General features: G+C 43.7%; 1 protein-coding gene across 1 annotated transcript in view; it reads left to right on the forward strand.

Annotated features, from left to right (window-relative positions):
- The first annotated feature begins 488 nt into the window (after window positions 1–488).
- sult4a1 (sulfotransferase family 4A, member 1) overlaps window positions 489–22,528 on the forward strand; it is a 25,855-nt gene continuing 3,815 nt past the window's right edge. The window contains exons 1-7 of the mRNA XM_069724231.1: window positions 489–946; window positions 10,333–10,463; window positions 11,586–11,666; window positions 13,636–13,762; window positions 13,870–13,964; window positions 16,070–16,208; window positions 22,191–22,528. The exon at window positions 22,191–22,528 is cut by the window's right edge and continues 3,815 nt beyond it. Of these exons, the coding sequence (XP_069580332.1) occupies window positions 778–946; window positions 10,333–10,463; window positions 11,586–11,666; window positions 13,636–13,762; window positions 13,870–13,964; window positions 16,070–16,208; window positions 22,191–22,303 (855 nt within the window). The 5' untranslated portion in view covers window positions 489–777 and the 3' untranslated portion in view covers window positions 22,304–22,528. The remainder of the gene's footprint in view (window positions 947–10,332; window positions 10,464–11,585; window positions 11,667–13,635; window positions 13,763–13,869; window positions 13,965–16,069; window positions 16,209–22,190) is intronic.

Genomic DNA, 22,528 nt, shown 5'->3' on the forward strand with positions numbered 1-22,528 from the left:
CTTGCTTCAATGTAGGATGTATTAGCATCATGATGCTACCACCACCGTGCTTCCCTGCAGGATGTATTAGCATGTGATGTGATGTGCAGAACCACAGAAAAGGGTTTGGATATTTTTGAGAATAAGAGATTTCTGATTTTGACTTTTAATAAATTTGCAAAAACCTTGAAGAACATGTTTTAACTTTGTTATTATGGGTTAAAGATTGAGGCATAAATTTACCACAAAACATTCATTAAAAGCACACAAAGCACCGGCTTAAGACTGTGATATTAGAAATAAACATCGACAATTAGAAACCTTAATTCGACTCTGCAGGACAAATCTGAATTATTGTGACTGCAGGAGTAATGACGTCATTGAGGCTCTAGAGAGTCAGCCCAGCAGTAACAGGCTGATGAATGGACAGGCAACATGGTAACTGATTGGACAGAGAGAGGATCGCAACATGAAAGCATTATTGGCTGCATAGAGGAGTGTATAGGTCTGTGTATGGGATGGGAGACGTTATATTTTAGCGGGCGCGCGCATCCTCGGGCCGCTGAGAGTGGTCCTGATGCTGTGGCTCGTGCACGCGCATTACATCACTTTTCCCCTGCGTGATTGGCTGTTGGTCAACTCGTCCGCCTTGCCGTGCAGCAGCAACCACCGAGCTTCAGCATCGCGACGCGAGGGGCATTGGCGCCACCACCATCATCTTCCTCATCTCTTTAAATCCTAACACGGCTGCGTGGTGATCGCGTGCTCTTTCTCCTGCGCTGGCGGCTCGTTTCGAGGATGGCCGAGAGCGAGGCAGACACGCCGAGCACGCCGATCGAGTTTGAGAGCAAATACTTCGAGTTTGATGGAGTGCGGCTGCCGCCCTTCTGCAGAGGGAAGATGGAGGAGATCGCCAACTTCTCCCTCAGAAGTAGCGACATATGGATTGTGACGTACCCAAAGTCAGGTAAGCAGCCTCCTCCTTGGATGCATGCTGCTCTCTGTCTCTGCAGGACTCCGCTTATTTTATCAAAGTTTCCCAACATGCATAAAACAAACATACACGCTGCATCCGTCGCACACAGATCAGCTGTAGTTGTGGTCGTTTCCTGCAGACAGCCTGTGTTGCAGCACGAACAGGCCAGCTGCAGTCTGTAGTTCATGAACACATGTCAACAAATGAGGGAGTCAGTTAAACTACATCGACTGATGTCTGTCTGGAGTCCAGCCGACACCTCTGATCTGGTCTCCATCATCCTCGTCACTGACACGCGCATCTGTAGAAGTTCATGTTTACATCCAGCTCTGGAGCGTCGTTGCGCAGCGCTACCGCTGCCGCTACCGCTGCCGCTACCGCTACCGCCGCTGCTAATGCTACTACTGCGGGTGGGTCCGATCATGTGACGGCTGGACGGTAGCGGGAGCGCTCTGTCACTGAGTGCAGGACCAGGTGAGGAGGGGGGGGGCAGAGACTCAACAGAACCTCAGCAGAAACCTTATTACACCAATACACACTCATACAGTGGAGAGAAGTAAAGGACTGTCAATCAACCGAAGAACACTGAACACAGGGAATAAGTTTGTGTGTGTGTGTGTGTGTGTGTGTGTGTGTGTGTGTGTGTGTGTGTGTGTGTGTGTGTGTGTGTGTGTGTGTGTGTGTGTGTGTGTGTGTGTGTGTGTGTGTGTGTGTGTGTGTGTGTGTGTGTGTGTGTGTGTGTGTGTGTGTGTGTGTGTGTGTGTGTGTGTGTGTGTGCAACACAGTATTTGTCTCAAGATTATTTGCTCATAAAATATTTTGATTGAGTCAGAAAGTGCTGCAGTGAATTGATTAGTGAGATATTTACTTCTCGTAGCAGGATGATTTATTCCAGGTGGTGAACTGTCAGCTGCTGTCTGACTGGGTTCCTTTTTGTATTTGTCAGTAACAACAGCTCCTTCAAATTCTTCCTATTTGATACTGTGAATTATCGTTTACCTTAAATACATTGGTACTCGGTGTCCCTGTTTGCAAACCACCTGAAGTGTTCTCATTGCTGAACTTTCGATGAGGACATGACTTCCCTTCCAGAGGAGAACCCTGTGTTCTCTCAGGAGTTCTGGTGGAGTCCGTCATGGTGGGACCGAAAGTTTCCTGTGTGCCGGCTGACTGACAGGAACCTAAAGCTTCCTCCAAACATCCGCTATGATTCCATTCAGGTGGTTTTGGTGCAGAGTGCTGAGCAGTATGTCTGACCTGCTGCTGTCTGTAGCTCAGAGCAGCTGGAACCTCCATGTTCTCAGTGAGCCACGTCACAAACTGACACTTATATGGTTTTAAGGAGGCTTTCCTAATTTGTGTAGACTGTAGTTTTTAAATGGACTCAAAGCCACACCACATGCTTAACAACATGCCAGTTAACTAGATATATGATAACATAAAGTGCATTTCCAACACTCATACAGAGGGACGTTAGTGGCATGGAAGTCATGTATGTACACGTGAGAAATGAACAAATAAACGATGATACAACAAACTGTCGTTGGCCAATTTGATAAAACAAGATAATATATTGTGGCATCACGAGGGGCCAGGTAGTGGATGGGTGCTACATCCCCTTTGTAGATCGGCAGTCACACCACAAAATGGCCACCGATCTACAAACTGCAGGAGGAGGAAGGAAGGAGTGCATGGCCAGAAGGAGCGCCAAACGCGCTGTAGTCTGGAGGACTGCCTAATGGAGAGGACAGAACCAGGCTGAAGAGGAACTCAAGGAAGAAGACCCGGGAGCTGGTGGAACCGAGGACAGTCTAAGTTGACTTTTATTATTTAGTTAAACAACCCCTTACCTCCACTTGCGCGCTTTTGGTTGTTTTGCCCTTTTTTTGGATAAAGACAGTTACCCGAGTTATTAAGTGATAGAAGAATAAAACTTCAATTTTTTTTATGGGAATCGTTTGTTGTTTGCCTGTTTTTGGTTCATTCCCTTGTTCATTCTTATCAAGAATTACAGAGTGGATCTACTTGGTCTGAAAGGACAGGATCTTGCACACAGCGTCTGACAGAACTTACAGATACAGCTTCACATTTATAGGAAACGTAGTTAAAACAACACAAGGACGTCTGGTTTCCTCTTCAGGCTCCTCACACCCTAATAGAAGAGCTGGAGGTCAGCTGGAAGATGCAGACAGTCATAACAGCACACAGTTAATTACTTATGCAACGTTAGCAAAGTCAATAAACAAGAAACTGAACACAGCTTGTAAAATGCAGCTCGGCTTCATTCAAAGGTTAAAGCTGCAAAATGAACAGGTGATGACAGAGATACTTTGAATCAGTGACAGGAAGTTCAGTGGATGTGAAACGTTAGTGTGATGAGTTCTGCTGTAACGAGCCTGAAGACGTCATAAAAAAGGCCAGAAGTCAGAGCAACACGTCACATGAATGATTACAGTATGCAGCTGAACAACATGATGCAGGTTGAAGAGGCGTAGCTGTAGCGTCCTGCCGTCCACCTTCTGTCACCTGATCCAGAGACAGACAGACAGGCTCTGTGCAACATGCTGCTTCCTGTTTATGTTTTGCCCTCCAACCATTGGTTAGTTCTGCATGGCCCATCTAATTACGGCTCTGCTCAGTGGGAAAAATGTGTGACTGAAAAACTACACTAATACGTAGTTTATGTAAACAACGGGTGAAGTTATTACACCTGATGAGGGTAGTACTTCTCACGCTGCGGAGCATTGTAGCCTCTTTTAGCTCTTTGTTTTGGTTTTGCAGTCTGTTTTCACTAAAGCCCCAAACGGCAGCAGACAGTGTGAGCGGTTCGGCTCCGTAGTGACTGTTGAGATGGTTGTCATGGTTGTGACGGTTGTGATGGCTGTCATGGTTGTGATGGTTGTCATGGTTGTGATGGCTGTGATGGTTGTCATGGTTGTGATGGTTGTCATGGTTGTGATGGATGGTTGTGATGACTGTGATGGTTGTGATGGTTGTGATGGCTGTGATAGTTGTCATGGTTGTGATGGCTGTGATAGTTGTCATGGTTATGACGGCTGTGATGTTTTTCATGGTTGTGATGGCTGTGATGGTTGTCATGGTTGTGATGGCTGTGATAGTTGTCATGGTTGTGATGGTTGTCATGGTTGTGATGGTTGTGATGGCTGTGATAGTTGTCATGGTTGTGATGGCTGTGATGGTTGTCATGGTTGTGATGGCTGTGATGGTTGTCATGGTTGTGATGGCTGTGATAGTTGTCATGGTTGTGATGGCTGTGATGGTTGTCATGGTTGTGATGGCTGTGATAGTTGTCATGGTTGTGATGGCTGTGATGGTTGTCATGGTTGTGATGGCTGTGATGGTTGTCATGGTTGTGATGGCTGTGATAGTTGTCATGGTTGTGATGGCTGTGATGGTTGTCATGGTTGTGATGGCTGTGATAGTTGTCATGGTTGTGATGGCTGTGATAGTTGTCATGGTTGTGATGGCTGTGATGGTTGTCATGGTTGTGATGGCTGTGATGGTTGTCATGGTTGTGATGGCTGTGATAGTTGTCATGGTTGTGATGGCTGTGATGGTTGTCATGGTTGTGATGGCTGTGATAGTTGTCATGGTTGTGATGGCTGTGATGGTTGTCATGGTTGTGATTGTTCAGACCGGATGAGATGGTCGCTGTGTCATCATCGTGTCCAGCGTATGCATTGATCTGTCCGTCCCTGGTCAGCAGTAAGAGGACAGTATGACTTTGACCTGTCGTCCACATTGACGTGTCTTCGTGATCCTCATCAGTCTCATTATGAAACCTGTATGACTAAATACATCAAAGACAGACTCAGATGTTTCCAGGGAACGAAGCTGTTTATTATCCCAGAATGTTGACCATCTGCAGGGTTAAAAGACTGAAACACTTCTTGTCATCAGTTTGTCTCAGCAGGTGTCTCCTTTATATTTATTAATGAAAACGATGCCGGGTCTGAACTCAACGTCCTTCACATGAAACTGTTTCAGTTTCTCTGCAGTTTCCTTCGACATCACTGATCTCCATGTGAGACACTTAAAGGATGTCTGAAGCAGACAGGTGTCTCCCTGTCTCCTCCTCCTTCTCCTTCTCCTCCTCCTGCTCTGAGCTGCTGTTTGTCTCCTCTGCTGCAGAGAAGTGAAGCACGTGGCACAGCACATGGTTGGGATGCTGCAGAACTGTGATGCCATTGGCTCACAATAACAGCTCGGCCAATGGGATTGTCAGGATTCTGTAAACCAAACAGAGGAGGGTTTAAAAGGGGGGGTGGGGTGGAAGATGGTGCTCCAGTTTATTGTGTGATGGCCGAGCATTATGTCTGTTTAGACAGCAGCCATGTGTTCACGCACACACAGAAACTCATCTTCCTCTGTCTTTTAGCTGTGACTGTTTGTTCAGATTTAGACTTTATTAATCCCACAGTAGGAAATTTAGTATTCACAGCAGCATAGAAACACAAAAAAGTGCACACATAAACAAATAAGATCAATGAATAAATAAATACACACACACAGACTGTATACACAAAAACAAATAAAATAAAAATAAAATAATAAATAAATACAGCCTGGGATGAATGGAATATGTCAGGTGCTGTGAAAGGAGATGAACAGTGCAACGTTATGTTATGGTGTTGAACAGTCTGACAGCCGTTGGAACAAACAAAACCTGCAGGTGGCGCTCCTTCCTGCTCTGATGGTGCAGCAGTCTGAAGGAGCTGCTTAAAGCTCCTACAGCCTCATGGAGGGTGAGGTGGTGCCCATGATTGATGTCAGCTTGGCTAACATCCTCCTCTCACCCACCTCCACTATGTTCACCTTCCCCATCTTTATTATTGTAACCATGGCGACTAAGTGCCTTAAAAAAGTACTTGATTTAATGCAAATATGACCTTTTACCACAGCATCGTCACATCATAACAGGCAGAGTTATTCATGTTGAACCGCTGATCTGAGACAGGTGTCCTCCTGCTGTGGACATGAAGGGACAGACATCCTGGCCTGAGGCTGGACCAGAGCTTCACCCAGCAGGGAGAGTCTGATGAGGGGCGAACATGGAGGTGGAGACTGGATCTGTCTCTGCTGCACCACCTTCAGCCCTTCTTTATTTCATCTGTCCCTCACAGTTCTGTGGTTTGATTTGTTGAAACACCCATGCAGCCTGTGAGAAGATATTAACATCTTCATCCTTTAACCCCTTCTGTCCTGGAGCTCCGTGTCCTGGTACCAGACCTTCTGCTATAAAAACGCAACCGGCGGCATTTTTAAAGGTCGCTGGTGTGACCTCGTCACTCAAGAGGCTGCCTTCTTTAACTCACATGCTTCATGTTTGTTTTTTGGTTTGTAGTTTTTCACCTGTTACTGACTGAATCTGGGGATATTTATTCTCAGATAGAAAACTTAAAACTACAGAGCAAGAAAATATCATCATCCACACATTCTGTCAGGATCTCTGTCTGACCCTGTGATCTCTTCTCCTCATGCTGTCATTCCCTGTTTATTGTGTTTTGGTCTTTGTCTCTCCACTTCCTGCCTCTTCACACCTCCCATGGCCACGCCCCCTGATTGGTGCACAGCTGCTGACAATCCTGCTAATTACCACCTGGCACTATATCAACCCTGGTCCTGCAGTCCCGGGTTGTCGGTTCATTACGTCTACTCACCTGCAACCTGCTATCAAACCAACAAGCTGCCTGTCCCCTTATGTCCCCTCGGCCTTATCTGATGCCCTGCGGCGGTCTACGGGTCCACTCAACCGACAGACCACTCGACCTGTCCTCCGCCGTACGGTTCGGTCCGGTGTGGAGCGCGGGGACGCGTACAGCCACTGTTTTGGACTAGCTGCTCCTGCCAGAGTCCCTCTGGTTCCTCCACGTCTGTCTCACGGCTGCTCCCCCGGTGTGTTGGGACTCAGCCCCAGCAGAAGAACTCAGTCTCTGCCTGCCTCTGCTGGCCAACTCTAACTGTTAAACCCTCACACACAGCCTCACCTCCATCTACAACTCCTGTTAACAATACATCATTCTATTTTATTCTCACCATCTACGCCCGTGGTCTGCTATTGGGTCCGATCCAGAACCCCTGTGACACATTCAGGCTTTCAGAACTTTAGCTCAGTTTATAAGGAAAGGTTAAACTCGGATTCAGAAGTTCTCCTGATCTTCATCCAAACATAACAAAAGGTTTGAGAAAATAATCTAAAAAAAAAGAATTGAAATGAACTTCTGTCCACGTGTGGAGGAGAGCATGTCATCCTGAAACCATGACTGGTTACAGCCTCCAGCCTTCAGTTAGTCAGCAGACAGGACTGGTTCTGAGGTCCAAGACTGAGCGCTGCTCCTCCTCACAGGTCAGCTCCTTCTACATCACTGCTGAGGTGACTCTTTAGATATCAGCTCTGAACCGACAACGTCTCCTCACTGAGACAGACGGTGTTCGTTTAACCCCCGATGTCAACATCGCTCCATGTCCTTATGGAGTGCCTTTCACGTCCTGTGGCCCTTTGGAATGACCTCTGACCTCTGCACCACACACAGTCTCAAGTTGTTTCTACTAAATAAAAACATCACTTACACCCGACCACGATAACCCAGCAGGCCGATATCAGATATCACATATCTGCAGATATCAGCAAGTCTTCAGCACAGCGTCATGATCTCGTTTAATTTGATCCGTTTTCTGTTCTTTAGTTTGAAAACTTTTGTTTTTTTGTACTTTATTTTCAGCCCGACGTTTTCTGTTTTAATTTGAAAGTCTCTGTCAGCTCCTTCTGTTCATCTGTGGTCCTCCCTCTCTCTCCCTGCTGTTACCTGCTGGCCACGCCCACCTCACCTGCTCTCTCCCCAGTCACCTCTCTCTGTCCTTGTCAGAGTTCAGTTTGTCTGTTTTCCTTCAGCGTCCTGTCTTTCTGTGGGTTTCACTTTGCTTCTCAGTTAGTTGATTTGTATTGGCACCTTGTTTGGTTTTCTTTTGTTATTTCTGTTTGATTAGCCTGATCTGTTCTTTGGATGTTATAATAAATCTTTTCTTTTGTAGCCGTGTGCCTTCCGTCTGGGTCCAACCGGTACCTCTGATACGTGGTGTGTTTCATCAGTCCGAGCTCCTCTGAGTTCATTAGCTGATGAAATATGTCAGTGACACTGAAACGGAAAAATACTGATCAGAAAAAAACAGGAAATGCAGGAGTCAGAGTTTTCAGAAACTATTTGACTGACAGATTTGCCCAGTGTTCATGCACATGTAACCGGCTGTGGCGTCACTGGACATGAGGACTAATGTCTTCCATCACAGCCAGTATTTACTGGGGTGTCCAATCTCATGAAGCGTACGAGGAGTCCCTGGTGGTTTGACAAGTTGTTCTCAGTAAATCTTTTTATTTCTGGCCTGTGTAGTTTTTTGACTTTTATTTGTGAGCCATATTTGATGTTTTTCAAATATCAAACACAAGCGAACCCTTTGATGGATGCCAAAGACCTCGTAACTGCTACTAATGTGATATAAAAGCTGTTTCAGGGAAAAGACACAGATCTTGGTGACATGATGTTTTTGGGTTCACAGGCAGCCTGAGGCGTCTCGCATCCTCTTCATCTTCCTCATTGTCCTCAGAGACAGCAGATGTGTCACCCTCTAATGCAGAATGCTGGCAGGGTTATTTAAAGCCAGCGGGGGAGGGGTGGGGGAGCTGGTACTTTTCCCTCTGATTAATGAAGCCTTGTCCTTCAGGTTTCATGGGGCGGGACTCGGAGCCTCCGGCCTTCATGTTGTTGTCCTGTTTTGTGTGGGATGTCGGATTGGATGGACACATTCGGTCTGTAAACCACACCGAGTCACGAGGACGTCAGACAGGACGTCGCCATGGCAACAGACAATTTGGTTTTGTGACTTTGGATTGAAAGAATGAAAAAAATAAAAAAGTGGTGAAAGTAAAGAAGTATATACTGTATTTTTCTGCCAAGTTACCTTTGACCAGGGCATTTATTTACCACCTGAACATCAGAGTCCTGTGAAATGGTCAGACTGTTTTCATGGATCAGAACCCCAATGGGCTGCTGGGTTTTAAAGACATATATATCTAAAAATGTATATTTGTACATTTACTGAAGTGACAGTTTACATTCACTACATTTAGTAATTTAGGTGTTTTTATTGTATGGAATGGTTTTATGATGGACTATAGTGTTTCTACTCTTTGTTAAAGGGAAAGTTCACCACTCTCTCTGTGGATGTTTCCTCAGTGTCAATGTTAAATGTGCTCAAATGAAGCAATAAATCCATAAATTCCTCAGTGCTGCTGTATTGAGTTTTCAGCAGCCTCATGATGTTGTTGACGGGAAAGAAGGTGGTTATTGGTCATTTTACTTGTAAGGATGAAAATACAACACTAAATCACTGGACTTCTCTGTTTTGCTGCATTACCGGGTTTTATGGACCACTTTGGTTACGTCAGAACAAACTGACAACACAACATGTGACATGTAAAGTGGCTTCATCAAGCTTGTTTGGCTGGAAACGGCTTGTTGCAGCCTTCAAAAAGTCCTTACCAGACAAAAACTACTGGTCCTATTGAAAAAAATTGTTTCACCGTAAGCGACAGAAACTTGTCGGTAATAACTGTATTAAATTTTATGTTCCTATTTCTTAGTTTAAGGGCTTGGTCGCAGGTTAGAGACGCCCTCCGTTTCTGATTTAGACCTGAACTCTTAGAGCTCACATATAATAGGAGTCCATTGGAGAGTTTGTGGGAGAACTAAGTGTTAAGAGGGGATTTTGGTCAAAACTGTGAGTCTCATCACAACGAGAGCTGCACTGAGTGAAAGCTGACAAAAATCCCTACAGTTTCATGTATAAGTTGTGTATTTAGAGTGAAATTTGTGGGCAAAAAACAGGATTAACAAAACCTTTTTCACAATATTTCAGGGCGCAAAAAGTTAGACTGTGACATCTCATGTGACATCAGAGGTGACATCTCAGGTGACATCTGAATCTCCCCAAAAAAAAAAAAAAATTTAAACTGCGATTTTGAAAAAAACGTGACAGATATCTTTATTCAGTAAAAGGTCAAACACTCATGACCCGTTTAAACATGAGTGACATTTCTACTGTAAAGTGTGCCGGAGCTGTGGGGCTCCAAAGTCGGCTGAATTTGTCACAAATTATCACATTTATCGGGAGGATTTCCCGTTCGCTTTAAGGTGGACAAAATCACCGTTTTGTACAAAATACGTAAACACCGAACAACAAATAACTACTAAAAGTCATATAAAGTTCCTGACCGTCTACACCAACACATCACCTGTGTCCTCAGCTGTCATCGAGTGGTCCCAGGTTCCTGATTGTCCTGATGTCTCCTGTCTCTGCAGGCACCAGTCTCCTCCAGGAGGTTGTGTACCTGGTGAGTCAGGGAGCCGACCCGGACGAGATCGGTCTCATGAACATCGACGAACAGCTGCCTGTCTTAGAGTACCCTCAGCCAGGGCTGGACATCATACAGGTACAGTGATGACCTCAGATCAGCAGTTATTTCAGTCCTGGAGGAGGCCGGTGGAGGCTGGTAGATAATAAAGAAGGAGGCTACACTGGTGTGAATCTGCCTGTTACTGTGTGTGACAGCATAGTAACAAACTCCTGTTTAGATGTGAAACCGGAGAGCATGCTGGGAGTTTCCTCACTGTGAACCGCACAATCAAACCAAGACTCACACTGATACTACAGCAGGTTCACTGCTTCAGCTGCTCCTGCAGTTTGGTTTGGATTTATTACGAACAACTACAGAGTGTGTTGGCAGCCTGACAGTGAGAGTCTACTTAGCCAGGTTTCTAAAATCTAAATGCATTTACAGAAAATCTGTTCAATAAAATGTGAGTTTGTGGCCGGAGTTGCTGGTGGTGCTGAGTGTCCAGGTGGAGCCGACTGCAGGAGGATGATGCAACAAGATGCTTTCATAGAGACACTTCCAATCAAACCTAAAATGATGGAAAAAGTACATCAACAAACTCCCAAACAAAGTTTATTTATTGACCCTGCAGTATAATTTTAAAATCATGTCTTTGTTCAATTAATAAAGTAGCTATTGATTTTGGTTTGTACTCATATTAAGGAGAAGGGAGAGCATGGACTGTTGTAACACTTTGATATTTTCCCAATTAATCAAAAACAATTTACTGGACTAGCTAATTTGCTATGTTTCAAACTTCAATGTGTCAACAATGTATTTATGTGTTTTTATTAAATATGTACAGGCTGTAATATTAATTTAAGTGCTGTCATTCCACTGTTACTGTCTCAGGGTCCAGGGACGGCTGTCACATGACTAAAATACACATAATTAATCAATCAAATACTCAAGACATTATCTATCATTTATATTGTAGTGACTGCTGGACAAAATCTAATATCACCAGGCTGATAGTATTGAACAGACAATGGGTCTGCCGACATAATGTCAGACTCTCTGCTGGCGGACACACAAACAGGCTCAATGGACTCCTTGAGAGAAAAAGTATTTTCCAAGAAAACCAGCAGATCAGATGTCGGAGGTTTTGAACAGATAAGAGCAGCAGCAGCGTTCTGAAGGATCGATCAGAGCAGACTGACTTCCTTTGTGTTTCCACAGGAGCTGACGTCCCCCCGCTTAATCAAAAGTCATCTTCCCTACCGGTTCCTCCCGACAGCGATGCACAACGGAGAGGCCAAGGTCAGTGTCAGGACGCATGACGATCTTTACATCTCGACGCTCATTTAAAAGGTTCTGCTGAGATTTGTTGGATATATTCTGAAGTAGACATCACGTATCCACAAACTGTGTTCTGAATTTGAATAAATCTAATATCAAAACATTGTTTCAGGACTATGAAGATTGTTAGTTACGGTGAATCTAGTGTTCATGCACCACGTTAAAGTGTCCCGTACACAGTGACCACATTCAAACAGTCCACATGTGGGACAAAGAGTGCATTTTTCTGGGATGATGTTGGACATTTACCAATGCAGAGAGACTAAACTTTCAATGTCTGTCCAACTTAGAAAATAAAAACAAACGTTAGGATAGAGGTCGAAGTCGAAGTCAAATCATCTTTAGGTTTCCAAATTCTAGAAAAGCGAGTGTTGACTTTTAAAAAGTGGAGCCAATCGACACGTGGGACGTTATCTCGACATCTGGAACATTGTCTCAACATCTGGGACATTGTCTCGACATCTGGGACATTGTCTCGACACATGGGACATTGTCTCGACATCTGGAACATTGTCTCGACATCTGGGACATTGTCTCGACACATGGGACATTGTCTCAATATCTGGGACATTGTCTCGAGACGTGGGACATTGTCTCAATATCTGGGACATTGTCTCAACACGTGGTACATTTTCTCGATATCTGGGACATTGTCTCGGCACATGGGACATTGTCTCGATATCTGGGACACTGCCTCGACATCTGGGACATTGTCTCGACACGTGGGACATTGTCTCATTGTCTATCTGAGACATTATCTTGACACGTGGAACATTGTCTTGATATCTGGGATATTCTCTTGACACGTGGGTCATTGTCTCGATATCTGGGACATTATCTCGAGTTCCTCCTGGAGACCTGAGTTCCTCCGGGAGACCTGAGTTCCTCCGGGAGATCTGAGTTCCTCCTGGAGACCTGAGTTCCTCCTGGAGACCTAGGTTCCTCCTGGAGACCTGAGTTCCTCCTGGAGACCTGAGTTCCTCCTGGAGACCTAGGTTCCTCCTGGAGACCTGAGTTCCTCCTCAGCAGCTTGTTTTCGAGCTGAGTGAATGAGCTCCCCACCAACATCAGGACAGCAGAAACTCTGAACATCTTCCACCACAAACTAAAAACACACCTCCTCCTCCTTTACCTTGAACAGTAGAACTTTATTATCTCAAAATAGAACTTACTGATAGAACTTTGTAGTTTGGATTTCTTGGAGAAATTGTATTTTCTTGATTCTTGTTGTTCTGGTTTTGTACCCTCATGGTTGAAATGAACTTATTGTAAGTCGCTTTGGATAAAAGAGTCAGATAAATGAAATGTAATGAGATGTAATGTAATGTAATGAGATGTAATGTAATGTAATGAGTCTCTCCAGTGATGGTCAGTCCTCAGCTCCCCTCCAGGTGAACCACATTCAAGGCGCTCTGTGGTTTACTGACATTTAATGCAATCCAAAGAACTAAACACAGAAAATGTATAATTCGTGAATAACTTAAGTTGCAAAACATTCTCATAGAAAACAATAATCCGAAGATCGTACATTGTTAGGAACATAACAGCTTCAATAAACATAAAACACGCCTCATTGGCCGTTGGAGGGCTCGTAAGTATCTTTAGCTTCAATATCCTCTGCTTTCAGTCCGACTCGTACTAGTAACTTTATATCATGAAGAAACCACCGTTGTTGGCAGTAGATGCCGCATGTGCTCGGCCTCCCCCCCGAAACACACTAACACGCTAACGAAGGTTCACTCGTCACAGGAAGATCTGCGAAACCTTAATTCACCAAAACACAACATGTTTCTATATACAGTACAAACTAAATCATCAAATGAACTCACTTCCTTGATGGAGTCCAACAAGGAATCTGTACGGTACTGTCCTCTAACAGCAGCATTACTCTGACTCTGTCTCTGACTGGACCGTTGTGGTTCTGTTCCAGGTGATCTACATGGCCCGGAACCCGAAGGACCTGGTGGTGTCCTACTACCAGTTCCACCGCTCTCTCAGGACTATGAGCTACCGGGGAACCTTCCAGGAGTTCTGCCGGCGCTTCATGTACGACAAACGTAAGTATGAAGGTTGACTGGGACCGTCCCTCCGGTCCATCTGATCCCTCCGGTTCCTCCGGTCCCTCCGGTCCAACTGTCTCACCGTCGCTGCTCTTCCTCTGCAGTGGGCTATGGGTCCTGGTTCGAACACGTTCAGGAGTTCTGGGAACATCGTATGGAGTCTAATGTCCTCTTCTTGAAGTACGAAGACATGTACAAGGTAATACCATGACTTCAGCCTCTTTGGCTAGTCCTCATCGCTCCTTTACAGTACCAGAACCTCTTATCTTGGTGGTCTTTCGCCGAGGGTCCACTCGCTCAGAGTAATTTAGATAAAAGTGAGTGAGCTGCTGTGTAGGAACCGTGGAGATGTCCGGTAGGAAGAAGACTGGGTCCATGTGGAGGGGCTGAACGCTGCGCTCCTTAAACGCTCCACAAATACCTGGATTGTTGTTAGCAGTGAACATTGATGGATACAAATATATTCAATACAATTTCATTCATAAATCATTAAATCCCAACAGCAGTGGTCTCAGGAAGCTCCCTCCACCCAACGTGTCCGATCTGTCTCGGACAGAAAATCTCTAGAAAACACCAGATCAATATTTGCTCTTTGCTCTGCCAAAGGTCCATTTTCAGAAGATATGCTCTTATCAGTTTTACGAGGCTCAGACGCACACTCGTCCTTTTCTGCAGATTCCTGGAAGAGGTTTCTCAGAACTGACCGGAGAAGATGAATTTGTAGTTCAGAGAACGTCTTGTAATCAAACAGATGAGCAGATGAGTTATGTTGTGTGCTGGATGCTGCATTTGAAGGGTTATTTATCCTCTGAATGTTTAATCCTGTCAAATCACTTTTTAATCTGACTCACTGGATCGGAGGAGCATAAAATCAACTTTAAATGTTTTTGAATTTAATTTAAAGCTTCTTTCATACCGAGTCTAAAAGATTCGATGTAAACACAGTCACTCGTGAACAGATTTATTGCCTGACTCCATAAGGCTCCTTTTAGCTTTTTGTTTTTGTTTTCCGACCCTCAGCTGTAATGTTGGAGCTCGTTCTGGTTCTGAATACTTTGGTTGACAGCAGAAGACAGCAAAGCTTCTGACGAACCACAGAGTCCAGTCAACACCACAGGCTGGTTAGTAACCAGCTAGCACAGCAGCGTTAGCAGCTGAGGAGACAGATAGGGAATGTGTGGGAGTGGTGGAGGCAGACGAGTCAATACAGGGCATACAGTATTAGAGATCAATCTAACGAGTCCACGTGAACGCATCTGCTGAATGTGTAAATGTGCAACATGCTAACGTTATAGTCTCCTTGTGTTTAGTGTCCTTGTGGTTTTAAATTAGAATACATGGAGGCTTCAGCAGTTTGACATCATTTATTAATTTTACAAAATATTACCATTACGACTTACTGCAGCGTGATCACAGGGCTACGACCAGCAGCTGGTTAGCTTAACGTACCAACCGGAGACAGGCCTCCGCTCGGTCCAACGGTCCGTCTCATTAACACGTTATTGATATTTTGATCTGTTTGAAAATATAGTATATAATGACATGCTAACATGCGAAACCTTCACATCACGTCATCACCATCATTAGTCGGATGAAATTAAGGTTTATTGAACATGAAGAGTCATGAGAGTGGTTACCAGGAACTCACATGACATCATGAGTCCTATCAACCTAACACATGTTTGTAATGAATCCTGTGCATTACGACACTCATCTTTCATCTTTCATTCACTATAATTTCAAATGCACGCTTCTGCTCATCAGCTGCTGTTTTCCTGTGTAGTGACACAAAGGTTCTCGTCATGTTTCAGTGACTCACTGACATCACACTGACATCCTGCTGACATTAAGCTGACATCATTCTGACAACAGTCTGACGTCACTCTGACGTCGATCTGACATCGCGTTGTCATCACGCTGGCATCGATTTGAAATCACTCTGACATCACACTTATGGCATGCTGACGTCAGGCTGACGTCAGGCAGACCTGTTTTCAGCTCATTTAAGCTCACCATCATTTAGGTCAGTAATTTCTAACTGAACCTGAACACACATTGACCCGTCTGCGAACACACATGTGTATAACGTACACACTAATAAGCGCTCCTATCAGTGTGTAGGTTAAACTGAGCTGTACATTACATCCTCACATGTGTTCCTCACCGTTATGACTGAGTCAGCAGAAGGAATGCAGTGTCCTCCGCAGCTGTGGGCATGTTCACCCAAAACACAGCAAGGATGCCGTTCTCTGCATTTATGTTTTCACCGAGGTCCCATTTTTCTACGCGTCCTCCCCCCTGCAGAACCTGGGGACGCTGGTGGAGCAGCTGGCCCGGTTCCTGGGGGTTTCCTGTGACAAGGCTCAGCTGGAGGGGATGGTGGAGAGCTGCAACCAGCTCATCGAACAATGCTGCAACTCAGAGGCGCTCTCCATCTGCAGGGGTGAGTGGGGAGGAGGAGGCCGCGCCATCCCCAAAAAACTGACATGCATCTGTGTGAAAGAACCAACTTGGCTACCATGTAGAGGCTGTGGAAAATGTAAATACAATTTTTTTGCAATCGCTCAGACAAATTTCTTGAAACCTTGCACCCTTTTTTAAATTTGTCAGCACAAAACTCCTCAAACTACCTTCAAAAAACCTCCGACTCTTCTGGGAAAAGACAAACTTTCAACTCGAAACTGTTTCATCTGTTCTCAAAACAAACTATGTTGTCAGAATTTAAACCCGACTGCAGCACTGAAACATCTGTAAATACAACAGCACTGAAACATCTGTAAATACAGCAGGACTGAAACATCTGTAAATACAGCAGCACTGAAACATCTGTAAATACAGCAGGACTGAAACATCTGTAAATACAGCAGGACTGAAACATCTATTAATACAGCAGGACTGAAACATCTGTAAATACAGCAGGACTGAAACATCTGTAAATACAGCAGCACTGAAACATCTGTAAATACAGCAGGACTGAAACATCTGTAAATACAGCAGGACTGAAACATCTGTAAATACAGCGGCACTGAAACATCTGTAAATACAGCAGGACTGGAAAATCTGTAAATACAGCAGGACTGAAACATCTATAAATACAGCGGGACTGAAACATCTGTAAATACAGCAGCACTGAAACATCTGTAAATACAGCAGGACTGAAACATCTATAAATACAGCAGGACTGAAACATCTGTAAATACAGCAGCACTGAAACATCTGTAAATACAGCAGGACTGAAACATCTGTAAATACAGCAGCACTGAAACATCTGTAAATACAGCAGGACTGAAACATCTGTAAATACAGCAGGACTGAAACATCTGTAAATACAGCAGGACTGAAACATCTATAAATACAGCGGGACTGAAACATCTGTAAATACAGCAGCACTGAAACATCTGTAAATACAGCAGGACTGAAACATCTGTACTGAAACATCTGTAAATACAGCAGGACTGAAACATCTGTAAATACAGCAGGACTGAAACATCTGTAAATACAGCAGCACTGAAACATCTGTAAATACGACAGGACTGAAACATCTGTAAATACAGCAGCACTGAAACATCTGTAAATACAGCAGTACTGAAACATCTGTAAATACAGCAGGACTGAAACATCTGTAAATACAGCAGGACTGAAACATCTGTAAATACAGCAGGACTGAAACATCTCTAAATACAGCAGGACTGAAACATCTGTAAATACAGCAGCACTGAAACATCTGTAAATACAGCAGGACTGAAACATCTGTAAATACAGCAGCACTGAAACATCTGTAAATACAGCAAGACTGAAACATCTGTAAATATAGCAGGACTGAAACATCTGTAAATACAGCGGGACTGAAACATCTGTAAATACAGCGGCACTGAAACATCTGTAAATACAGCAGGACTGAAACATCTGTAAATACAGCAGGACTGAAACATCTGTAAACACAGCAGCACTGAAACATCTGTAAATACAGCAGGACTGAAACATCTGTAGATATAGCAGGACTGAAACATCTGTAAATACAGCAGGACTGAAACATCTGTAAATACAGCAGCACTGAAACATCTGTAAATACAGCAAGACTGAAACATCTGTAAATATAGCAGGACTGAAACATCTATAAATACAGCGGGACTGAAACATCTGTAAATACAGCGGCACTGAAACATCTGTAAATACAGCAGGACTGAAACATCTGTAAATACAGCAGGACTGAAACATCTGTAAATACAGCAGCACTGAAACATCTGTAAATACAGCAGGACTGAAACATCTGTAGATATAGCAGGACTGAAACATCTATAAATACAGCAGGACTGAAACGTCTGTAAATACAGCAGCACTGAAACATCTGTAAATACAGCAGGACTTAAACATCTGTAAATACAGCAGGACTGAAACATCTGTAAATACAGCAGCACTGAAACATCTGTAAATACAGCAGGACTGAAACATCTGTAAATACAGCAGCACTGAAACATCTGTAAATACAGCAAGACTGAAACATCTGTAAATATAGCAGGACTGAAACATCTATAAATACAGCGGGACTGAAACATCTGTAAATACAGCAGGACTGAAACATCTGTAAATACAGCAGGACTGAAACATCTGTAAATACAGCAGGACTGAAACATCTGTAAACACAGCAGCACTGAAACATCTGTAAATACAGCAGGACTGAAACATCTGTAAATACAGCAGGACTGAAACATCTGTAAATACAGCAGGACTGAAACATCTGTAAATACAGCAGCACTGAAACATCTGTAAATACAGCAAGACTGAAACATCTGTAAATATAGCAGGACTGAAACATCTATAAATACAGCGGGACTGAAACATCTGTAAATACAGCAGCACTGAAACATCTGTAAATACAGCAGGACTGAAACATCTGTAAATACAGCAGCACTGAAACATCTGTAAATACAGCAGGACTTAAACATCTGTAAATACAGCAGGACTGAAACATCTGTAAATACAACAGGACTGAAACATCTGTAAATACAGTGGCACTGAAACATCTGTAAATACAGCAGGACTGAAAATTCTAACACTAGTCTAACAGCAGTCTAACACTAGTCTAACACCAGTCTAACACTAGTCTAACACTAGTCTAACACCAGTCCAACACCAGTCTAACACCAGTATAACACTAGTCTAACACCAGTCTAACACTAGTCTAACACTAGTCTAACACCAGTCCAACACCAGTCTAACACTAGTCTAACACCAGTCTAACACTAGTCTAACACTAGTCTAACACCAGTCCAACACTAGTCCAACACCAGTCCAACACCAGTCTAACACCAGTCTAACACCAGTCTAACACCAATCTAACACCAGTCTAACACTAGTCTAACACCAGTCTAACACTAGTCTAACACCAGTCTAACACCAGTCTAACACTAGTCTAACACCAGTCTAACACTAGTCTAACACCAGTCTAACACTAGTCTAACACCAGTCTAACACCAGTCTAACACTAGTCTAACACTAGTCTAACACCAGTCTAACACCAGTCCAACACCAGTCTAACATTAATCTAACACCAGTCTAACACTAGTCTAACACCAGTCTAACACCAGTCTAACACCAGTCTAACACTAGTCTAACACCAGTCTAACACTAGTCTAACACTAGTCTAACACCAGTCTAACACCAGTCCAACACCAGTCTAACATTAATCTAACACCAGTCTAACACTAGTCTAACACCAGTCTAACACCAGTCTAACACCAGTCTAACACTAGTCTAACACCAGTCTAACACTAGTCTAACACCAGTCTAACACCAGTCTAACACTAGTCTAACACTAGTCCAACACCAGTCTAACACCAGTCTAACACCAGTCTAGCACCAGTCTAACACCAGTCCAACACTAGTCCAACACCAGTCCAACACCAGTCTAACACTAGTCTAACACTAGTCTAACACCAGTCTAACACTAGTCTAACAGCAGTCTAAGAGCAGTCTAACACTAGTCTAACACTAGTCTAACAGCAGTCTAACATCAGTCTAACATTAGTCTAACAGCAGTTTAAGAGCAGTATAACACTAGTCTAACACTAGTCTAACACCAGTCCAACACCAGTCTAACACCAGTCTAACACCAGTCTAACACCAATCTAACACCAGTCTAACACTAGTCTAACACCAGTCTAACACCAGTCTAACACTAGTCTAACACCAGTCTAACACCAGTCTAACACTAGTCTAACACTAGTCTAACACCAGTCTAACACCAGTCCAACACCAGTCTAACATTAATCTAACACCAGTCTAACACCAGTCTAACACCAGTCTAACACTAGTCTAACACCAGTCTAACACTAGTCTAACACTAGTCTAACACCAGTCTAACACCAGTCTAACACTAGTCTAACACTAGTCTAACACTAGTCTAACACCAGTCTAACACTAGTCTAACACCAGTCTAACAGCAGTCTAACACTAGTCTAACACTAGTCTAACACCAGTCTAACATTAGTCCAACACCAGTCTAACATTAATCTAACACCAGTCTAACACTAGTCTAACACCAGTCTAACACCAGTCTAACACCAGTCTAACACTAGTCTAACACCAGTCTAACACTAGTCTAACACTAGTCTAACACCAGTCTAACACCAGTCCAACACCAGTCTAACATTAATCTAACACCAGTCTAACACTAGTCTAACACCAGTCTAACACCAGTCTAACACTAGTCTAACACCAGTCTAACACTAGTCTAACACCAGTCTAACACCAGTCTAACACTAGTCTAACACTAGTCTAACACCAGTCCAACACCAGTCTAACACCAGTCTAACACCAGTCTAACACCAATCTAACACCAGTCTAACACTATTCTAACACCAGTCTAACACCAGTCTAACACTAGTCTAACACCAGTCTAACACCAGTCTAACACTAGTCTAACACTAGTCTAACACCAGTCTAACACCAGTCCAACACCAGTCTAACATTAATCTAACACCAGTCTAACACCAGTCTAACACCAGTCTAACACTAGTCTAACACCAGTCTAACACCAGTCTAACACTAGTCTAACACCAGTCTAACACCAGTCCAACACCAGTCTAACATTAATCTAACACCAGTCTAACACTAGTCTAACACCAGTCTAACACCAGTCTAACACTAGTCTAACACCAGTCTAACATTAGTCTAACACCAGTCTAACACCAGTCTAACACTAGTCTAACACTAGTCCAACACCAGTCTAACACCAGTCTAACACCAGTCTAGCACCAGTCTAACACCAGTCCAACACTAGTCCAACACCAGTCCAACACCAGTCTAACACTAGTCTAACACTAGTCTAACACCAGTCCAACACCAGTCCAACACCAGTCTAACATTAATCTAACACCAGTCTAACACCAGTCTAACACCAGTCTAACACTAGTCTAACACTAGTCTAACACCAGTCTAACGCCAGTCTAACACCAGTCTAACACTAGTCTAACACTAGTCTAACACCAGTCCAACACCAGTCCAACACCAGTCTAACACTAGTCTAACACCAGTCCAACACCAGTCCAACACCAGTCCAACACCAGTCTAACATTAATCTAACACCAGTCTAACACCAGTCTAACACTAGTCTAACACTAGTCTAACACCAGTCTAACACCAGTCTAACACCAGTCTAACACTAGTCTAACACCAGTCTAACACCAGTCTAACACTAGTCTAACACTAGTCTAACACCAGTCCAACACCAGTCCAACACCAGTCTAACATTAATCTAACACTAGTCTAACACCAGTCTAACATTAGTCTAACATTAGTATAACACTAGTCTAACATTGATAGATTATGATTTCACATCTATGAGCTGAGTTTTAAGAACTTCTTGGATTCATTCTGAACAAAATTGTTTGTTCATTTTTACATTTTTAAAATTGTATTCATATGATTATTTATTTTATTTTATCTTTTAAAATATGTGTTTTATGTTGAACACTTTGAGGTTCCATAATAATCTAATCTTCAAGGTGGATTTTATAGGGGTGATTTGTGGGATGGTTGTACCGCCACCGTGTGGTTGCATGTTGGACCTGCACCCCAGACTTTCGTCTTTGGATTCATCCCTCTGACTTTCACCTTCATGTCTTTTGAATCTTTTTCTTGATTTGGGATCATTTTTCAGTTCGGTTCATGATGTCATTTATGTTTAGTTCTTGTTTATCATCTGTTTATTTCCTTTGTGAGTCATCCAATTTTTTTCTTTTAGTGCATGGGAGTCTGCTGTGTGGTCTGCTGTAGGTTTAATGCAGAGCTGACAGTCAGTCTGTGTCACAGCAGGTGAGTCGTAGCTGTTTTCACTCTGCAGCTGTTAGATAAGACGGATGTTTTTAGGAGATAAACCCCACCTGTCAGTCTGTCTTTATGAATCCTTCCTGTCCTCCTGCAGGTCGAGTTGGTCTCTGGCAGGACGTCTTCACAGTGTCCATGAACGACAAGTTCGACGGGGTGTACAGACAAAAGATGGGCAAGTCCGACCTGACCTTTGACTTCAGCCTGTGAGGAGAGCCAGACCCCCCCACCCCCATCCCCCGCCTGCTCCAACTGATCCACGTCAGTATCGTCCACCAGTGCTCTCTTCCTGCCAACACCCACACTGACGTTCAACGGTCTGACACTGGAACCACTTCACAAGACTTTCTCCCATAATGCAACCTGTCATCAACAATCACCCTCTGAACTGATCGAAATCAATCCAGAATGATAGTTTAGTGAATCATGAATTCA

This window comes from Brachyistius frenatus, unplaced genomic scaffold (genome assembly GCF_029030835.1).
Source record: "Brachyistius frenatus isolate BFR_SWC_R1_liver_20210118 unplaced genomic scaffold, ASM2903083v1 Contig_366, whole genome shotgun sequence".
NCBI classification, from domain to species: domain Eukaryota; kingdom Metazoa; phylum Chordata; class Actinopteri; family Embiotocidae; genus Brachyistius; species Brachyistius frenatus.